Source organism: Oncorhynchus tshawytscha, linkage group LG07, assembly GCF_018296145.1.
Source record: "Oncorhynchus tshawytscha isolate Ot180627B linkage group LG07, Otsh_v2.0, whole genome shotgun sequence".
NCBI lineage: Eukaryota > Metazoa > Chordata > Actinopteri > Salmoniformes > Salmonidae > Oncorhynchus > Oncorhynchus tshawytscha.
In genome coordinates, this window is record NC_056435.1 from 12,954,438 (window position 1) to 12,975,122 (window position 20,685).

General features: G+C 48.6%; 1 protein-coding gene across 2 annotated transcripts in view; it reads right to left on the reverse strand.

Annotated features, from left to right (window-relative positions):
* Nucleotides 1-20,685, reverse strand: part of nrp2a (neuropilin 2a) — a 66,347-nt gene that overhangs the window by 25,265 nt on the left and 20,397 nt on the right. For both annotated transcript variants that reach the window (XM_042324126.1, XM_042324127.1), the window contains exons 4-7: nucleotides 15,517-15,747; nucleotides 13,310-13,465; nucleotides 12,778-12,947; nucleotides 10,046-10,201 (exon numbers count right to left, since the gene is read on the reverse strand). In XM_042324126.1, coding sequence (XP_042180060.1) covers nucleotides 10,046-10,201; nucleotides 12,778-12,947; nucleotides 13,310-13,465; nucleotides 15,517-15,747 — 713 coding nt within the window. The remainder of the gene's footprint in view (nucleotides 1-10,045; nucleotides 10,202-12,777; nucleotides 12,948-13,309; nucleotides 13,466-15,516; nucleotides 15,748-20,685) is intronic.

Sequence of the window (20,685 nt, forward strand, 5' to 3'; positions counted from 1 at the left end):
GGCCAAAGACTGTTGCTGCCCTATGCATCAGCCGGCGTGATGGGGCTGAGTGAGTGAGTGGCACGGTGAAAGGAGATGATTGCTGCACTTGATCTCGTGACCGTAAATCGCTCTGGATGAGAGCACCTGCTAAATGACCAACATGTAAATGGGAATTAAATCGGTGTGCTGCAGGTGTGTGGAGCTAGGAGGTGTGCTTGTCAAAAAGAGGGCATGATGTCCTCACATTGCAAAGAATCATCTTGGGAAAAGTGAAGAAGTGTGCAAGCAAGTCAGAGTAACTGTTTCAGCTACATACTATCTTCAGTTCTCTCTCTCTCTCACTCTCTCACTCGCTCGCTCTCTGCCACACACACACACACACACACATCCATAGCCCGCAGTGTGAGTCTCGCTTCGCTGCACACACACAGAGCCACAGCTAAGCACAGACAACCTAAACACAGATCCAATGACACCCACCCAGCTGTCTGTCTGTGTTTGTGGGGCAAAAGGTGAGGGCTGGTAGGGGTTTCGGAAGGGCAGACACACACACACGCACACACCCACACTCCCCTTCCCACACCACCCACGCACACTACCACCCTGGGGGGACTAAACAGTGGACAGAAATGCTCGAGGGACATGACAGGGCAAGGTCGGACAGGACTGGGTGTTCTGTAAAAGTAACAGGATGTCTCTGCAGGAGGGCAGGACAAGACCAAGGACAGCTTCCTGTGGCATCCGCCCCAAACGTCCGCCCACAAACGTCCGCCGCCCTCCTTCACACCTCCCTTCCTCTCTTGACCCCTCAGGGAGAGAGGTTGGAGGTCAGAGGATACATGTGACTATGGGAGAGGAGGCTCTTCCTGTTCACGGGAAGGACACAGACAGACAACAGACAGATCATGCTCGTGGGAGGAGAGGAACAAATGGTGAGAGACGGTCTGACCCACCTCATGTCCGATCCCTCTATCTGGCCTGGAGGTCGTCCACCAACCCCACCCCATCAAAACACCTCTCTCTCTCTCTCACTTATTTCTGTCTCTCACTCACTCTTTCCATCGCTCTCCCCCATCCTTCTCTCCACCCTCTGTCCATCTCCCCCTCACTGCCTGAAACCACAAGGCCATCCTCTGGCATGCGATACACACACACACACACACACACACACACACACACACACACACACACACACACTTCGATAAGAGGAAGTATGAGCCCTAAACTCACTGCGAGTGACAGTTATAACGGTTAATTTACAGTGAGAACAAGTTTGGACTGTCCAACTCCAGATATAAGAGGAACTCAAGAGGAAGAAAGGACCACAAGTAAAAGCTTAATATCAGTTAAAACAGACACGGACTGTGTTCCAAATGGGACTCTATTTCCTATGTAGTGCACTACATTTGACCAGGGCCCTAACAAAGGCAATAGGTTTCCATTTGGGACAAAGACACTGTAGAAACACGTATTGTGGCCCAAGATGCACCAGATGGACAGCCAGGCGTTACGCCAACTGACCACAGAGGGTGCCAGAGCTACAAGGTTTAATAAGGCTTCTTTAAAGCAATGTTTTTGCATGAAATGCAGGCCTATTGTCATACGCAATGTAGGCCTATAGTCAAATAATTGAATGTGCTTTCAATCTGTCTCTTTTGCTCTTCTCCTTTGAGTTTGGGTCATGGCCATTCTCTTGCTTTCCCTCTCTCTCTTTCACTCTCCATATCCTTCCCTGTCTTTCCCTCTCTCTCTTTCACTCTCCATATCCTTCCTTGTCTTTCCCTCTCTGTCTTTCACTCTCCATATCCTTCCTTGTCTTTCCCTCTCTCTCTTTCACTCTCCATATCCTTCCTTGTCTTTCCCTCTCTCTCTTTCACTCTCCATATCCTTCATTGTCTTTCCCTCTCTCCCTTTCACTCTCCATATCCTTCCTTGTCTTTCCCTCTCTCTCTTTCACTCTCCATATCCTTCCTTGTCTTTCCCTCTCTCTCTTTCACTCTCCATATCCTTCCTTGTCTTTCCCTCTCTCTCTTTCACTCTCCATATTTTTCCTTGTCTTTCCCTCTCTCTCTTTCACTCTCCATATCCTTCCTTGTCTTTCCCTCTCTCTTTCACTCTCCATATCCTTCCTTGTCTTCCCCTCTCTCTCTTTCACTCTCCATATCCTTCCTTGTCTTTCCCTCTCTCTCTTTCACTCTCCATATACTTCCCTGTCTTTCCTTCTCTCAGACTATTTGTATTATATTTTCCCGTCTCATCTCTTCTCTCTCTCCTCTCCTCTCTATGTGTCCGAGACTATAATCATTCTACCAACCTTTCCTTCACTCTCTCTTCCTCACTTTCACCCTCGCTACAGTGTTTTCAATCTCTCTGTCTTCCGGTCTTCCTCTCCCTGTGTCGGAGGCCACTCTGTCCCCCGGTATTTTGTTTGGCCCTGTGCACAGTGTGCGTGTGTGTGTGTGTGTGCATGCGTATGTTCACACAGATGTGTGTGTCTGTGTGTTAACCTAACCCCCATGAGTCCAAACCACAAACTGTCCCCCAGAAGTAAACATAGACAGTTGTCACCTACTGCCAGATGGTGTAGAGATAATGTCACTTATCTTTTAACGACCCAAACCACCGTACATCACACAGACTCGTCCTTAGACTTAAAGCTACATTTTAGAACTTCCTTTTCTCCACAAGGAAACTTCATTTTGTGATGTCAGGCACATTCAACAGACCTTTTTTGTGTGTGGGGGGGGAATGAGGGTTTTTAGAAAATAAAGAAGGATATGAGAGAGAGAAAGAGAGAGAGAAAGAGAGAGAGAGGGAGAAAGAGAGGGAGAAAGAGAGAGAGCAAAGGGGGTGGGGGATAGGAGAAGGAGAGTCGTGCTGCAGACATCCCCAGTCCCCTCCGTTTCCTCTTCCTCTCTCTAGTCACACCCTGACCCCTAACCCCTGACCTCAATAGCCCTATCAGCAGGGTCAAAGGTCATTCAGCTCATTAGACACCTGGACATTTGCTGGAAACAGGTGAAGGGTCATAAATACGGTGTGTGTGTGGGTAAGAGTTAATGCTTGGATATATGTGTAAATAGGAGTGTCTATGAGTTCATGTAAGAGCATGTGTACGCTCTATAGACATCATATGTGTGTGTTCATGCAAATTACATGATTGTGTTATTGTATGTGATGGTATGGGATGTGCCATTGCTGCTATAGCAGATTGTCGGTGTCATTCAGCCAGTTGTCTGGGCGAACTTTGTAATCTGCCTGACGACGGGAGGGAATGGGGTCTAGCTCCGCCCTTACTCAACACACAGGACAAAGAGGGATAAATAATTAACATTGTCATGTTGTCTCCTCATGTGGCAGGTCATGAAATGATAATGAACCCCCCCCCCAACAAAAATCTTAACCCACGCTACCCTAGCCCTCCTGCACCAGTTCACACACATATACACACCCACATTTTTGTGCCGGTCAAATGCCTGGAGCGGATGGACACCGGCGGGACAGAGGCACCATGGATATTTAACTATTGATGACCCTCCGGGGAAGAATGGGGTCACCGTGAAAGAGAGGGAGTGTGTCTGAGTGTGTGAATGTGTGCAGAGTAGTGGAAGGAGATCGTGTCAGACTAGGCTGAGTCTCCCTGATGAAAACACTTCTCTAAAAACAAGATGGAGAGAAAACAGAGAGTAACAACTGGAGACCTACCATAGACAGAGAAGCTCTACTCATCCTGAGATGATCTATTTGCCTTCTCTCCCTGTCCCTCCCTCTCCCTGTCTCTCGCTCTCTCCCTGTCCCTCCCCCTCCCTGTCCCTCCCTCTCTCCCTGTCCCTGTCTCTCCCTGTCCCTGTCTCTCTCCCTCTCCCTGTCCCTCCCTCTCCCTGTCCCTCCCTCTCCCTGTCCCTCCTTCTCTCTCTGTCCCTCCCTCTCTCTCTGTCCCTCCCTCTCTCTGTCCCTCCCTGTCCCTCCCTGTCCCTCCCTCTCTCTCTGTCCCTCCCTCTCTCTGTCCCTCCCTCCCTCCCCCTCCCTGTCCCTCCCTGTCCCTGTCCCTGTCTCTCCCACTGTCCCTGTGCGTTTGGCACACCGCTGCCATCTCTGCTGTGTTTCCCTTGAAGCTGATGGCACCACAGGGAGATGCGGCCAAGCTCTGCACAAGACATTATTCTCTCTGTCTCTCTTTCCATCCATCACCCTCCCTCCCTCCTGCCCTCCTTTCTCGCTCCGTATGAAGATGTTGACAGTAGGAATTGGTTCCAACTGGCTGCTCTCCACTAGTGGCTTGAAGAGGAGGCCAGCAGGGCTGAGGAGTGTGTGTGTGTGTGTGTGTGTGGATGCTGAGGTACAGCACTCCTTTGAAATGGTCTCCCACACCCTCAAACAGTTGTTTTTGTCAATGCCTCCCACTCTGCCCCACTTCCCTCATTTCTCTCTCATCACACTGCAAGTGTGTGCGTGGGTTAGTGTGTGGGTGAGTGTGTGTGTGTGTTAGGTGTATGTGTGTCTACATGCGTATGTGTGTGTGTCTATGCGCTTGAGCGTGTAAACATGCCTGCGTATATGTTTGTGTGTGTGTGTGTGTGTATATGTGTGAGTGCGTGTGTGTATATGTGTGTGTCAATGTGTGTGTGCGTGTCTGTGTGTGAGTGCGTGTGTGAGTGCGTGTGTGTGTCTATGAGTGTGTATATGTGTGTGTGTGTATATATATATGTGTGAGTGTGTGTGTGTGTATATATATGTGTGAGTGTGTGTGTGTGTGTGACTGAGAGTAACAGGCTGTAACTGCAGCGTGGGCTGTTTTTCTCCCAGGTTACAGAGTGGCAGATTTAGCACAGTTAGACAATGCATTTCCGCAACACACACCATGTCTGTTTATTATTTGGGCTAACGTGAATCCCCCCATTCAGGCACAATGTGTGTGTGTGTGTGTGCATGTGTGTGAATGTGAATGCATGCGTTTGTGTGTGTATGTGTATGTGTGTATACGTGTGCGCGTGTGTCAGAGTGCTGCTAATATACTGCTCCTGTGCGCGTGAGTGTGAGAGAGCTGTGTCAAGTAACGATGTGCATGTGTGAGTAGCATGATGCCTATTTAATAAGTCACACATGTTCCAACAACACACAGCCAGTCACACATGTTCCAACAACACACTGCCAGTCACACATGTTCCAACAACACACTGCCAGTCACACATGTTCCAACAACATGCTGTCAGTCACACATGTTCGAACAACACACTGCCAGTCACACATGTTCCAACAACACGCTGCCAGTCACACATGTTCCAACAACACGCTGCCAGTCACACATGTTCCAACAACACGCTGCCAGTCACACATGTTCCAACAACACGCTGCCAGTCACACATGTTCCAACAACACGCTGCCAGTCACACATGTTCCAACAACACGCTGCCAGTCACACATGTTCCAACAACACGCTGCCAGTCAGTCACATGTTCCAACAACACGCTGCCAGTCACACATGTTCCAACAACACACTGCCAGTCACACACGTTCCAACAACACACTGCCAGTCACACACGTTCCAACAACACACTGCCAGTCACACACGTTCCAACAACACACTGCCAGTCACACACGTTCCAACAACACACTGCAAGTCACACACGTTCCAACAACACACTGCCAGTCACACACGTTCCAACAACACGCTGCCAGTCACACATGTTCCAACAACACGCTGCCAGTCACACATGTTACAACAACACGCTGCAAGTCACACATGTTCCAACAACACGCTGCAAGTCACACATGTTCCAACAACACGCTGCCAGCCAGTCACACACGTTCCAACAACACGCTGCCAGTCACACACGTTCCAACAACACACTGCCAGTCACACACGTTCCAACAACACACTGCCAGTCACACACGCTCCAACAACACACTGCCAGTCACACACGTTCCAACAACACACTGCCAGTCACACACGTTCCAACAACACACTGCCAGTCACACACGTTCCAACAACACACTGCCAGTCACACACGTTCCAACAACCCACTGCAAGTCACACACATGTTCCAACAACACGCTGCCAGTCACACACGTTCCAACAACACGCTGCCAGTCACACGTTCCAACAACACGCTGCCAGTCACACGCTCCAACAACACGCTGCCAGTCACACATGTTCCAACAACACACTGCCAGTCACACATGTTCCAACAACACGATGCCAGTCACACATGTTCCAACAACACCCTGCCAGTCACACATGATCCAACAACACGCTGCCAGTCACACATGTTCCAACAACACACTGCCAGTCACACATGTTCCAACAACACACTGCAAGTCACACATGTTCCAACAACACACTGCCAGTCACACATGTTCCAACAACACACTGCCAGTCACACATGTTCCAACAACACACATGTTCCAACAACACACTGCCAGTCACACATGATCCAACAACACGCTGCCAGTCACACATGTTCCAACAACACGCTGCCAGTCACACATGTTCCAACAACACGCTGCCAGCCAGTCACACATGTTCCAACAACACGCTGCAAGTCACACATGTTCCAACAACACGCTGCCAGTCACACATGTTCCAACAACACGCTGCCAGTCACACACGTTCCAACAACACACTGCCAGTCACACATGTTCCAACAACACACTGCAAGTCACACATGTTCCAACAACACACTGCCAGTCACACATGTTCCAACAACACACTGCCAGTCACACACAGAGGAAGAGGAACATTAATTTGGCACCAATGGAACTCTATGCTATGATGCCATTTCAGTCAACATCATAGACATGGGGTGTATTTTACTAGGAACCAAACTGAGGCAAACTGGCTGAAACGGGGAGGGAGCCAACTGAGCTTTAACAATAAGAATAGCTTATTTTCTGTTTGCCGCGGTGTGCACTAATGAATAAGACCCTGGTGCTACTTGCGTGATTCTTCAGATCCGCTTTATGAGAACTGCTGATGTTTCCAACCTTCTGTCGCTCACTGCGGAACAGTGACTAGAGACCTCCAGCTGCTGTTTCCGTTTGTCGGCACCCTGCTCCCCACTCCTCACACACACATCCTCACACACACACACGTCTGCACATCAATAAATACAGACGCAGACATGCACAGATTCACAAACAAACACAACCTGCAAACACAAGTCTCAATCCCTTTACTCATACTGTAGTTGACTCATACCTGACGATACACCACCAAAGCCACCATCTGGATGACATATCACCAGTGTGACATGCACGCACGCACACACACACACACGAACACACACGAACACACACATCCCCCCCCCCACACACACACACTCCGACACTCCCATAACCAGCCTGTTAGTTTAGATAGAAACTAACTGTTAAATGACAATCAGAAGGGCAAATCTCCTTTCATTGCCATGCCCCCCCATTGTGTTCCCTGGTTTAAACACTTAAAGGATCTCTAAGGGCTGAGGGCCAGGCTATAACTCCAACTCTGCGTGTCTGTCTGCACGCCACCATTGTTGGATTAACCGTCACGGAACATGCATATGGACAGGGGACGTTCCAGCTTGAATGGATCCAGATAACGTCCACTGAGAGGGCATTGAAAGAGGCGGTTAAAATAAGTATTATGACCGGTTTCTATGAGGTTTAGGGTGTGTGTGTGTGTGTGTGTGTGTGTACCAGACCTGTGCGTGTGTATGAACCAATAAAATAATCTAAAAATGTACAAACCCCGCCCATCTACTTGAACCTATGTCTGGTATGCACATACTGTATGTATATTACTAGATGTATATTATGTATATGTATATTACTGTGACCCCATTCTCCTACACACACACCCCTGGTCAAAACTGATCTCCAGTCCAGACAGTCAGCGGTGGTGTGTGTGGGGGGGGTGGAATTTCCAGCTGTTTGAGTTTTTAATTTAATTCTAAATCCATTTCCTCAAATAATCGCTTCACAGACATTGTATGCCCCCCACCGTCACCCAAAGCTGAAACAGACAGACTGCGGCCCCAAAGAAATTAAAATTAAAAAACAGATTACTCTCCCCCTCTCTACAGTCCACGGTGGCTTTAACATACACATCTGGGTCAGAGTTCACGTTTACATTTTGAGTATTATATTCCTACCTTATCCCATTGACAAACATAAACAAACTCAAGCACACACACACACACACACACACACACACACACACACACACACACACACACACACACACACACACACACACACACCTCTTCCACACTCCAGCTGTGATTACAACCCTACTGGTGTGTGTTTGTGTGTGTGTGAAAGCATGATGAATAGCAGAGATAGATATGGGCACACAGAGGACTCTATTGTTCATGTTTGGCAGGTTCCTCCCTCCTTCCTCCCTTTATCAGGAAGACACTTCATGGGATAGGGACATGACTCATGTCAATACACATTCCCAACAGGAATCTGAAACTAATTCCCAGTCATTCCCACCGTATCATCGGAACAGCACCAACAGAGCAGCTAACTCTCCTGGCCTTGATAACTGGGATATATTTCAGGCAAATTTAAGAGACGTTTTTAGTCTAGTTTTAGTTTGTATATTTTATAAAACAGCCCCAATACAACAGCTTCAATACCTCCTCACTTAGAGCCAAACTATTCTCATCTTCAATATGGTTCAAATGCTTTGGTGTCACGACTTCCGCCGAAGTCGGGCCCCTCTCCTTGTTCGGGCCCCTCTCATTGTTTGGGCGGCGTTCGGCGGATCGACGTCGCCGGCTTTCTAGCCATCGCCGCTCCATTTTCTCATTGATCCATTTGTTTTGTCTTGTTCCCTGCACACCTGCTTTTCATTCCCCAATCACACTGCACGTATTTATTCCTCTGTTCCCCCTCATGTCTTTGTGTGAGATTGCTTTTGTGTTACGTGTCTATGTCAACGCGCTTTACTGGTATGCGTTTATTCCTTGTTTCTGTTTCATGAGGCATGTTATTGTGTTCATACAATATCATTGTGACTGTTTTGCGTGTTTTTAAAAATATTTTTTATTTAATTTTTTACCCCTTTTTCTCCCCAATTTCGTGGTATCCAATTGTTTTTAGTAGCTAATATCTTGTCTCATCGCTACAACTCCCATACCGGCTCGGTAGAGACGAAGGTTGAAAGTCATGCGTCCTTCGATACACAACCCAACCAAGCCGCACTGCTTCTTAACACAGTGCGCATCCAACCCGGAAGCCAGCCGCACCAATGTGTCGGAGGAAACACTGTGCACCTGGCAACCTTGGTTAGCGTGCACTGCGCCCGGCCCGCCACGGGAGTCGCTGGTGCACGATGAGACAAGGATATCCCTACCGGCCAAGCCCTCCCTAACCCGGACGACGCTAGGCCAATTGTGCGTCGCCCCACGGACCTCCCTGTCGCGGCCGGTTACGACAGAGCCTGGGCGCGAAACCAGGGTCTCTGGTGGCACAGCTGGCGCTGCAGTACAGCGCCCTTAACCACTGCGCCACCCGGGAGGCGGTTTTGCACCTTTTGCACCTTTGCATATTGGCTGGACGTTTCGATGCAGTGGCGTCCGTCTGCTGGCTTCTCCTGAAAGTAAAGTGTGTGCCTGTTCAATAAAGTGTGTGTGCCTGTTCAATAAAGTGTGTGCCTGTTCAATAAAGTGTGTGCCTGTTCAATAAAGTGTGTGCCTGTTCACAACACTCTGCTCTCCTGCACCTGACACCGTTCCCAGGACGCACACCATTGGCATGTTGGTCAATCACACAAGCTATATAGATTATAGATTTGTCTTGGTGTATTACATGACCCATGGTGGGAATTACATGACATTTACAGTTGAGTCATTTAACGCTTATCCAGAGCGAATTGAACCAGCTAGTCTCCCAGTGGGCATGAAGGTTAGAAGTGACGTCAATTTTGCATTCCTTACGACGTTGTGTCAACCAGCTCTGCCAGCTAGGCTGCAGCTGAAAGAACTAATATACAACCAACTGAGACTTTGAGAACTGGGTTCCACATTTGGGTTCTAGCTTCCAGGTTCCAGGTGCTACATTGGGGGGGGGTTTAGATTACCTTGTGATTCTTGCCGTAGCGATAAGTCATCCAGTCCTCTCCATTGGTGCTGACCTCCAGCTTGAAGGTGGTCACGTAGTAGGACTTCTGGGTCTCCTTGGAGACTGCCCCCTGGGTGGCGATGCCTGTCAGCACCTTGAGGAAGTGGAGGTCCACCTGGAAGAGCGAGACAGAGCGATAGAGAGAGAGAGAGAGGGAGAGAGGGAGAGAGAGAGAGAGAGAGGGAGAGGGAGAGAGAGAGAGAGAGAGAGGGAGAGGGTGAGAGAGAGAGAGAGAGAGAGGGAGAGGGAGAGAGAGAGAGAGAGAGGGAGGGAGGGAGGAGAGAGAGAGAGAGGGGGAGAGGGAGAGAGAGAGAGGGGGGAGGGAGGGGAGAGAGGGAGAGGGTGAGAGAGAGAGAGGAGGGAGGGAGAGAGAGGGAGAGGGTGAGAGAGAGAGAGAGAGGGAGGGGAGAGAGAGGGAGAGGGTGAGAGAGAGAGAGAGAGAGAGAGTAAGGAGAGAGGGTGAGAGAGAGAGAGAGAGAGGGGAGAGGGTGAGAGAGAGAGAGAGAGAGAGAGAGAGAGAGAGAGAGAGAGAGAGAGAGAGAAGGGGAAAGGGGGAGCGATAATGAGATACATTTCAGAAGAATCAGAAGATACATTTCCGTTTATTACAAAATAAAAGGACAATTTATTTGATTCAATATATTTCAATTCTATTCTGCTCTATTCTACCTTCCTTTATTTTTCCAGGCACAGAGAGAGAACGAGATACCAAGTAGGTAAGGTTATTGGGACAACAGAGATATGAAGTAACGATGCAGATCCTGCACTCCTTTGAGCCAAACACCACACAGATACATCTAGACATCACAGTCAGCTACAGTGGCAAGAAAATGTATGTGGATTTACCTGGATTTCTGCATAAATTGTTCATAACATTTGATCTGATCTTCATCTAGGTCGGAACAATAGACCAACACAGTCTGCTTAAACTAATAACGCACAAACAATTATACATTTTCATGTCTTTATTGAACATGCAGTGTAAACATGTAGGGTGGGAAAGGTATGTGAACCCTTGGATTTAATAACTGGTTGACCATCCTTTGGCAGCAATAACCTCAACCAAAAGTGTTCTGTAGTTGCGGATCAGACCTGCACAATGGTCAGAGGGAATTTTGGACCATTCCTCTTTACGTAACTGCTTCAGTTCAGCAATATTCTTGGGATGTCTGGTGTGAACTGCTGTCTTGAGGTCATGCCACAGCATCTCAAATTGGGTTGAGGTCAGGACTCTGACTGGGCCACTCTAGAAGGGGTATTTTCTTCTGTTGAAGCCATTCTGTTGTTGATTTACTTCTGTGTTTTGGGTCGTTGTCCTGTTGCATCACCCAACTTCTGTTGAGCTTCAATTGGCGGACAGACAGCCTTACATTCTCCTGCAAAATGTCTTGATAAACTTGGGAATTCATTTTTCCGTCGATGACAGCAAGCTGTCCAGGCCCTGAGGCAGCAAATCAGCCCCAAACCATGATGCTCCCTTCACCATACATTATATTTGGGATGAGGTTTTGATGTTGGTGTCCTGTGCCTTTTTTTTCTCCACACAAACTGTTATGTGTTCCTTCCAAACAACTCAACTTTAGTTTAATCTGTCCACAGAATATTTTGCCAGAAGCACTGTGGAACATCCAGGTGCTCTTTTGCAAACTTCAGAGGTGCAGCAATGTTTGTTTTTTGGACAGCAGTGGGCTTCGTCCGTGGTGTCCTCCCATGAACACCATTCTTGTTTTGTGTTTTACATATTGTAGATTCATCAACAGAGATGTTAGCATCTTCCAGAGATTTCTGTAAATCTTTAGGTGACACTCTAGGATTCTTCTTAACCTCACTGAGCATTCTGTGCTGTGCTCTTGTAGTCATCTTTGCAGGACGGCCACTCCTAGGGAGAGTAGCAACAGTGCTGAACTTTCTCCATTTATAGACAATTTGTCTTATCGTGGACTGATGAACATCAAGGCTTTTAGAGATACTTTTGTAACCCTTTCCAGCTTTATGCAAGTCAACAGTTCTTAATCTGACGGTCTTCTGAGATCTCTTTTGTTCGAGGCATGGTTCACATCAGGCAATGTTTCTTGTGAATAGCAAACACAAATTTAGTGAGTGTTTTTTATAGGGCAGGGCAGCTCTAACCAACATTTCCAATCTCGTCTCATTGATTGGACTCCAGGTCAGCTGACTCCTCACACCAATTAGCTTTTGGAGAAGTCATTAGCCTAGGGGGTTCACATACTTTTCCCAAACCTACACTGTGAATGTTCAAATGATGTTTTCAATATAGACAAGAAAAATTACAATCATTTGTGTGTTATTAGTTTAATCAGACTGTGTTCATCTATTGTTGTCTTGCCACTGTATGTCCATCTGTCACATAGACAGGGGGAGTGCTGCCAGGCCCTATGGGGCTGCTGTTGGGGAGGGAGAGCGGGATAACGGAGAGGAGGAGGTAAAAAAAAATCAATGGCACACTATTCCACTGCTAACAGCCCATTCCTGAGTAGCGAACTCATCTATCAAGTGACAGATCGCATCCTGCATCTGCTCCGCACACTGCATATTGTCAAAACAGTGTTTGATTGTGTGTGTGTGTGTGTGTGTGTGTGTGTGTGTGTGTGTGTGTGTGCGTGTGTTGGTTTTGTGTGTGTCTCTCGCTGTCTCTCTCGCTGTGTCTCTTTTTTTTTTAAACTGTCTGACCTGGATGTACTCCTTGGTGCTGTCCTCGCTGGGTGTCCAGGCGTTGTCCATGTTGTTGAGCCTGGCCTGGCGAGGGGACCAGCGGCCGTCGTAGAAGGAGGACGAGGCTGAGATCTGGTCGTCCGAAATCTTCCCCGACTCCAGACCAAACGCTGTACTGCAGTGGAACGCTGTGGAGAGAGAGGAGGAGGGGGGGATTAGAGGGCAAGAGAGAAAAAAGGGCGCAGGTGAGGGAGGGTGTGGTTAGGAGACAGAGAGAGTTTGGGGGAAAGAGGGGGGCCAGAGTTAGAGGCGGAGGGAGACCAGAGGGAAAGAAAGAGAGAGAAGAGGGAGTGAAAGGGAGAGAGAGGTCAAGAGAGGCAGAGAGAGAAAGTGCCTACGAGGGCAATAGGACACATATAGAACGGTAGAGGGAGCGAGAGATGGAAGGAAAGAGAGAAACAGAAAGGGATATGGGAACGCGAGAACAGAAGAACGAGAAAACGAAAGACAGACGGACAGACAGACAGAGAGAGAGCGGCGGGCTACTTACTGTCATTGATTTCTTTGTGTGTCATGTTGTAGCGGGCTGAGAAGCCATCTTTGGCCACAGCCATGTCCGTGTGGAAGGACAGAGACAGCAGACCAGATGACGACTTGATCTCAGGTGGAATCTTAGTACCACAGTAACGACCAATCAGAGGGCCCACTGGAAACACACACACACAGACAAAAATAGTTAGGAGGGATCTTCATTTTTTTAACCTTTATTTAACTAGGCAAGTCAGTTAAGAACAAATTCTTCTTTTCAATGACGGCCTAGGAACAGTGGGTTAACTGCCAGTTCAGGGGCAGAACGACAGATTTGTACCTTGTCAGCTCGGGGGTTTGAACTTGCAACCTTCCGGTTACTAGTCCAACACTCTAACCACTAGGCTACCTGCCGCCCCTAACCACTAGGCTACCTGCTGAACATATACAGTATGTTTTCAGTGTTCAAAATAAACCAATTTAAATGTTTTATTTAATCTTTATTTGACTAGGCAAGTCAGTTAAGAACAAAGTCTTATTTACAATGACGGCCTACCGGGAAACAGTGGGTTAACTGCCTTGTTCAGGGGCAGAACGACAGATTTGTACCTCGTCGAAGAAAAGACTTGTGGACCTTTTAATATACTTATTTCACAAAATAAAATAACAACTTGCACGTTTATTCGATATAGAATTATTCCTGCAAAAAGCAAACTCGGATGCGGTTTCCTATTTTTTATATATTTATTTCAGGATTTTAACATGTTTCATTAGCATCCCTGCATTTTATGGAATGTGAGCATCTCCAATGAAAGTGCTTTTTGGTCCAGACATAGGCTTAAACTGGAGTAAGCATCTAATGAAAAGGCTGAAGGTCTGTGTCTCAGCGTGAGTCTCTCCATCTCGTGTGGTTTAGGCTGGGATTAAGACCCACTGTGGGGCAGACTTTAGATTATACACTGCTGTCACCCAATCTTCTCAATCCCACCCAATCCGCCAGGATTACAGACACACACACACACACAACGTTCCGGAAGATTCCCCAAATCAGCTTTCCATTCCTTTCCTTCAGATCTAAAGACTCTCCAGTGTTTCGACTAATGTGCTCGATGGGGTTGGGCTCAATTCCATATCAATTCAGTCAATCAAGGAAGTTCATTGAAATTCTTAATTCAAGTCATGAAAAAAATCCCTTGTTTCAAAAAAAAAAAAAAAACTATTCTTGAATTGGAATTTCAATGTATTTCAATGAATCTTGCCTCTCTTCTTTGAGTTGAAATGGAACCTGATGCCCAGTACTTTAGTTTTAGTCTGTAAAGTTCAAGTCTGTAAATGTAATGTAATTCCCACATGGGTCATGTTATACTAAAGTACACCGCTCCCAAGACTCACTTCTACTAAAGCTTGTGTGATTGACCAAAGCATTTGAACCACATTGAAAATGGGAGTCGTTTGGCCCTAAGTGAGGAGGCGTTGAAGCTGTTGTATTGGCCATTTCAAGTAAAAAAAATATTTGAGCAAGTGAGAATCAAAATTCTCCTCTCTACTAATCTATCAGCATCTTGCTCCCAGCCCCAGCAGTAGACACGAAGCGTTTTGACACCGCTTTCTCCCACTGGTGCTTTCCCCTTTCCCCCCTTCCTTCCCTGATCTCTCCTGATACCACTAGCATGTAGCTATGGCGCGTTATGCAACTCCGCCCACGGGCGCCTCACCGCCACGGCAACCGATACCCCTCATACATGCACTCTCACTCTCGCTTCCAGTGTGACGTTTCCCCTAGGTACAGATCTAAGATTAGCTTCCCCTCCCCCAATCCTAACCTTAAACATTCGTGAGAAAAATGCTAAACTGACCCAAGAACAGCATCTAGGGGCAACTTCACCGTACTCCCTATTCCCAAACAGGAAGAAAGTGCTGTGTGATAAGGGCAGATTGAAGCAAGGGGGAAGTAGGCCTGATGAAGGGGATGAATGGGAAACAAGTCATGGGAAAAGCCTAGTCCTGGGAGGTGTAGGATGGCTAATGCAGGAAGGGGCTAGTTCCTGGATTGTTATTGAGACAAAGGCCGCAGGAAAAGCTCCATTGCGGTATTGTAGACGATGTGTGTGGGTATGTGTGTGTTTGTGTTCAAACACATGCATGTGCCTCATACAGTGTGTATGTGTGTGTATGTGTGTGTATGTGTGTGTACACATGCATATGTGTATGTGTCTGGTAAGCACTCACCCTGGGGCAGCCCATCCCACACGTCCAGCCAGTCGTACTTGCAGTCTCCCTCTCCTGACAGCAGGGGGTCGTTCTCCAGGTCAAAGGTCAAGAAGGTCAGGGTCACGTCCATGTGGGGCGGAGTTATGATGATGTAAGAACATTCCAGGTTGTGAGGGTACTTGTCGGGGAAGCCGGGGGACTCGATCACTCCGGAAGGACTGGTGAAATTCCGGAAACAGAATTCCGATCCTACGGCGAACACACACAGGACACAGACATGAGACATTTATCACAGGAAAGCAATCATGTTTTACTAGTAGGGCATTTTATCGATGACGAGACATGTGTCACTGCAAGACAGGAATAATAGAATCCAGTCGCAGTTCATTGTGCAACACACATTCACATACACATGCACTCTCACACACACATGCACTCTCACACACACATGCACTCTCACACACAGGGCGGAAGGTACCCTAGCGGTTAGACCAGTGGGCCTGGATCCTTAAGGTTGCTCGTTCAAATCCCAGAGCCGACAAGGTGGAAAAAATCTGCCGATCTGCCCTTGAGCAAGGCACTTAAGCCTAATTGGTCCAGGGTCGCAGTCAATTATGGCTGATCCCTGGCCATGACCCCACTCTCTGAGGGTGTCTCAGGGGGAGTTGGGATATGCAAAAAAAAAACACATTTCCATTTCACACCGTACAGGTTACCCACTTGTACACGCAGCGAAACAGGACAAATATAAGCACCCCCATTTGACCTTTGACACACACGCGCCTCATCATAAACCTCATATTCGCCCCCACAACCCAGTAAGCTCTGCATTCACTCCCTTGCTTCAACATAATAAGAGAAAAGAAAAACACAAGCCAAATCAAACGGGAGTAAACTCGCTAAGCGGCCCGGCAGCTCATTAGCTATGCAGATTTATGCGCCCTGGGCGGCTCACCTTGAGCTCTCGACAGATGTGCCTCCCATATAAACTTCCCCCTGAGTGTTTATGGACGCGCACATTCATGATTTGCACGTCTCTCTCTCTCTCTCTCTCTCTCTCTCTCTCTCTCTCTCTCTCTCTCTCTCTCTCTCTCTCTCTCTCTCTCTCTCTCTCTCTCTCTCTCTCTCTCTCTCTCTCTCTCTCTCTCTCTCTCTCTCTCTCTCTCTCTCTCTCTCTCTCTCTCTCTCTCTCTCTCTCTCTCTCTCTCTCTCTCTCTCTCTCTCTCTCTCTCTCTCTCTCTCTCTCCTTTTCCCTCTCTCTCCCTCCCTCCCTCCCTCCCTTTCCCTCTCTCTCTCCCTTTCTCCCTCCCTCTCTCCCTCCTTTCTCTCTCTCTCTCTCTCTCTCTCCTCTCTCTCTCTCTCTCCTCTCTCTCTCTCTCTCTCTCCCTCCTTTTCTCTCTCTCTCTCTCTCCCTCCCTCTCTCTCTCTCTCTCCCTCCCTCTCTCTCTCTCTCTCTCTCTCCTTTCTCTCTCCCTCCCTTTTCCCCTCTCCCTCCTTTTCCCGCTCTCCCTCCTTTTCCCGCTCTCCCTCCTTTTCCCGCTCTCCCGCTCTCCCTCCTTTTCCCGCTCTCCCTCCTTTTCCCGCTCTCCCTCCTTTTCCCTCTCTCCCTCCTTTTCTCCTCTCTCCCTCTCTCCCTCTCTCTCTCCCTCCCTCCCTCCCTCTCTCCCCTCTCCCTCTCTCCCTCTCTCCCTCATTTATTCAAAGCACCGATCAAATATACTTTTGCACCTTACAATTCCCAACCTCTTCTGTGTTCCCACCTCTCACCCTGTTTCTCTCTCGTCTTCTCTATCCTCCGAACGTGGAAAGAGGGAATGGAAGACCAGATTAGCAACAGCAAACAGACAAGCACCCCCCCAGATCTGATATGACCTAGTACGACCGTACTTCAACCACATGTGGTCTACCCTAATTCACAACAACCCCAACCATCACCACGGGGCAGTGTTTGAATGTTCTCTCAAAGGCCTTTGTGTGTGTGTGTGTCTGTGTGTGTGTGTGTGTGTGTGTGTGTGTGTGCGTGCGTACGTGTTTGCTTGCGCATGTGTGTTGTCCCTCCGTGCATGTATGTGTGTGTGTGTGTGTGTGTGCGTGAGTACGTGTTTGCAGGCGCATGTGTGTTGTCCCTCCGTGCATGTATGTGTGTGTGTGCGCGCGTGTCTGTGTCTCCATTGGTCAGTCTGACCCTCTCGTTTAACGAGTAGAGACAAGGCCAGTGTGATGCCTGCCTTAACCAGTCACTATGCCGACCACACTGTTATAGACCTCATGGAGATGAGGACTGCTGCCTTTCACCGCAGGACGAGAGGAGAGACACACACACGCACACCCACACGAGAAAGCATGCCAAAGCACTTCTCCAGCAAGGCCTACTACTGCTCATTGACTGGCCCTCACTGAATAGGCAATGCGTGTGTGTGTGTGTGAAAGAGGGCTTCAATCACACCATTGCATTGTCTATATTAGCCCAGTGTGTGTTACCACCAGCTTCGCACACGCTGACATCGCAACATGCCAAATATGTGTGTGAGAGATGGTGTGTATGCATGAGTACTCTCCCTTTTGTTAGTCCTTATTAGTTCAACTATATGAACATTCCAAAAACAAGCCCCTCTTCCCCACACACACACGCCTGGTTTGCACATTTCACCACAAGCAGCCATTTGGCAAGAGCGGTCTGCCGGCGGGGGGGTTGAGGAGGGGGAGGGGGCGGGAGTGGAGGGGTGAGTTGCTGGGTAGAAATGCGTCGGGCGCTTTCCGCTCGAGTGCCTGACGGAGTAGTCTCTGCACATTTTGTCAGGGAATCCCCCCTCCCTCCCTCCCTCCCACGCTCCATTCCTTCCTCCCCCCATCCCTAGGAGGAATGTGTGTAGCCTGTTCATTCACCCTCTCCCCCCCACTGCTCCTGTTTTCGTCTTCCTCTCCCTCCTCCTCGTGCAACCTCATGCTGTGAGAGTTCACCTCCACGTTTGTGCACGTCTGTTGCACATCTCAACCTCTGACACTCCCCTTCTCTCACTCTCCCACTCTACCGTTCTCCCTCTCTGCCTCGCAGCCTACTCTCGCCGGAGTCAACCCAAGGGTTTTGCGGAAATACACTTGAGAGGTGTGTGTTTGTGTGTCTGGATTCCAAAGGTGACCCTACAGACCGAGTTAGGGGGGGGACAGAGTCAACCATGACCCCAAGGGGGAACCACAGAAAGATCAATCACGATTGGCTGCGCTAGTGCTGGAGGCTGGTGGAGGTCGCTTGGCGGGAAGTCTTCCCGCTGTAGCCGTGGTAACAGCGTCACAGTAACAGTCACATGACAGGGGGCGGAGTGGGGGGCTGGTTTGGTATGAGGGGTTAATACGCCAGTGTGTGTGACAAAAGTAGGGCACAACAATAATGGGGGAGGGAGGGCAGTGGGTGTACTTTCACCACTGTGGGGTTATGGTGCGGGTGTGGGGGATGCGGGTGGGGTGGGGTTGGAGGGTTGTTGTTTTGGGGCACACGCTCCCCCAGGGGGAGGGGTTGGGGGCTCAGGGGAAAATGGATCAGGGAATACAGTTTAGGGTGAGAAGTCAAATATCTTATTGCTGTTTATTATCCCTGTATCCATTATTGGCACTGAACATAGGAAGGGAGGTACAGTATACACAAACACATATGCATGTCTGCACAGACACTCTGCTTACTTAACAGTGTATTCTCTGAGTGAAGCTACAACAGACTCCTCCTCATTCACCTCGGGTGCTGTTGGCAGTCTAGGAAAAGAGACTGCAAGGGTCGTGTTCATTTGGCACCAAACGGAAGAAAACAGACTGAAACAGGGTGGGACTATTACCTTGGACTTGCCCAATAAGAAACACTGATTTTAGTTTCAGTTGCAAACTGTTTTCGAAACGTGTTCCCATTGTGTGCCCTAATGAACACGACCCTGATCAGCAGCGAAAGTAGGACTGAATTGTCCGGCTCTGGCTGAGGACAACCGCCAGCCGGACAGACACGCCTCCAAGCTGTGTATTGACCTAAGATCATATCTCCTCTAGTGGCGCACTCCTTCAAAAACACATACGGATGTATAAACACACACACTGCACGCGCACACTTAAATAAGACGAGAACATGTGTACACACACACACACACACACACGGCAAGTGTACACAAATAAGACTAGAACACACATCCCTCATGCACAAACATCAATGTAAATAAACAACAGCTCTCTCACTGGGGGTTGTGCCTGGCAGTCTCTAATGTTCTCCCAGAACTCGCACACTACTGGGGTTTGTGGAGCGATTTGTCCCGAACCTGACATGTTAAAACAAACAACCATGATGGGTGTAGAGGGAGAGAACAGCGCCCTCCAAAACATGTGCTCTGCGTGTCGATCTCTCTCGCACAGAAACACACACAGGCACAGACACACACACACACAGAGCACGCACGCACACACACATCTATACGCCTACTTAGACACAAACAAAATCCTATAACGCCCAAGCACACTGTAACCACCCACGGACACATATCGCACACGCATACCATTGTTTTTGCACCCCAAATGCATAGTAGGCTCTTGTTAAAACCATGGCAACAGCATACCCATCCATTCTGTTAGAGTGTGTGTATGTGTGTATAATACCAGACCTATCACATCATCATATCATTGTGCTGGTGGCCTTGGTAACAGAGCTAAATGACAACTGGGCCACGTTCAAATCAAGTTTTAAAATGTTTGGAAACAGAGGAGGTACTACGACACGAATCCCACCCAAACAAATCCATGTCAATGGGATCTTACAAGCAAAGAGCAGCTCAATATAGAGTGTATCAGTATAGCTCAGTACAGTGAGTGTACTGTATGTCAAGTACACTTCCTCTTATGGACTACCACCACCAGCACCATGGTTAAACTCAAATCCCAACTCATCCTCACTCTACCCTCTCCCTCTCCCAGTAATCATCTCCCTATACCGCCTGTAGCCCCTCTCAATCACTCTCCCCCACCCTGCCCCCTCCTCCTCACCCCTCCCTCCTAATCATCTCCTCACCGCCTGTAGCCCCTCTCAACCACTCTCCCCCACCCTGCCCCCTCCTCCTCACCCCTCCCTCCTCATCATCTCCCTATACCGCCTGTAACCCCTCTCCCCCCACCCTGCCCCCTCTTCCTCACCCCTCCCTCCTCATCATCTCCCTATAC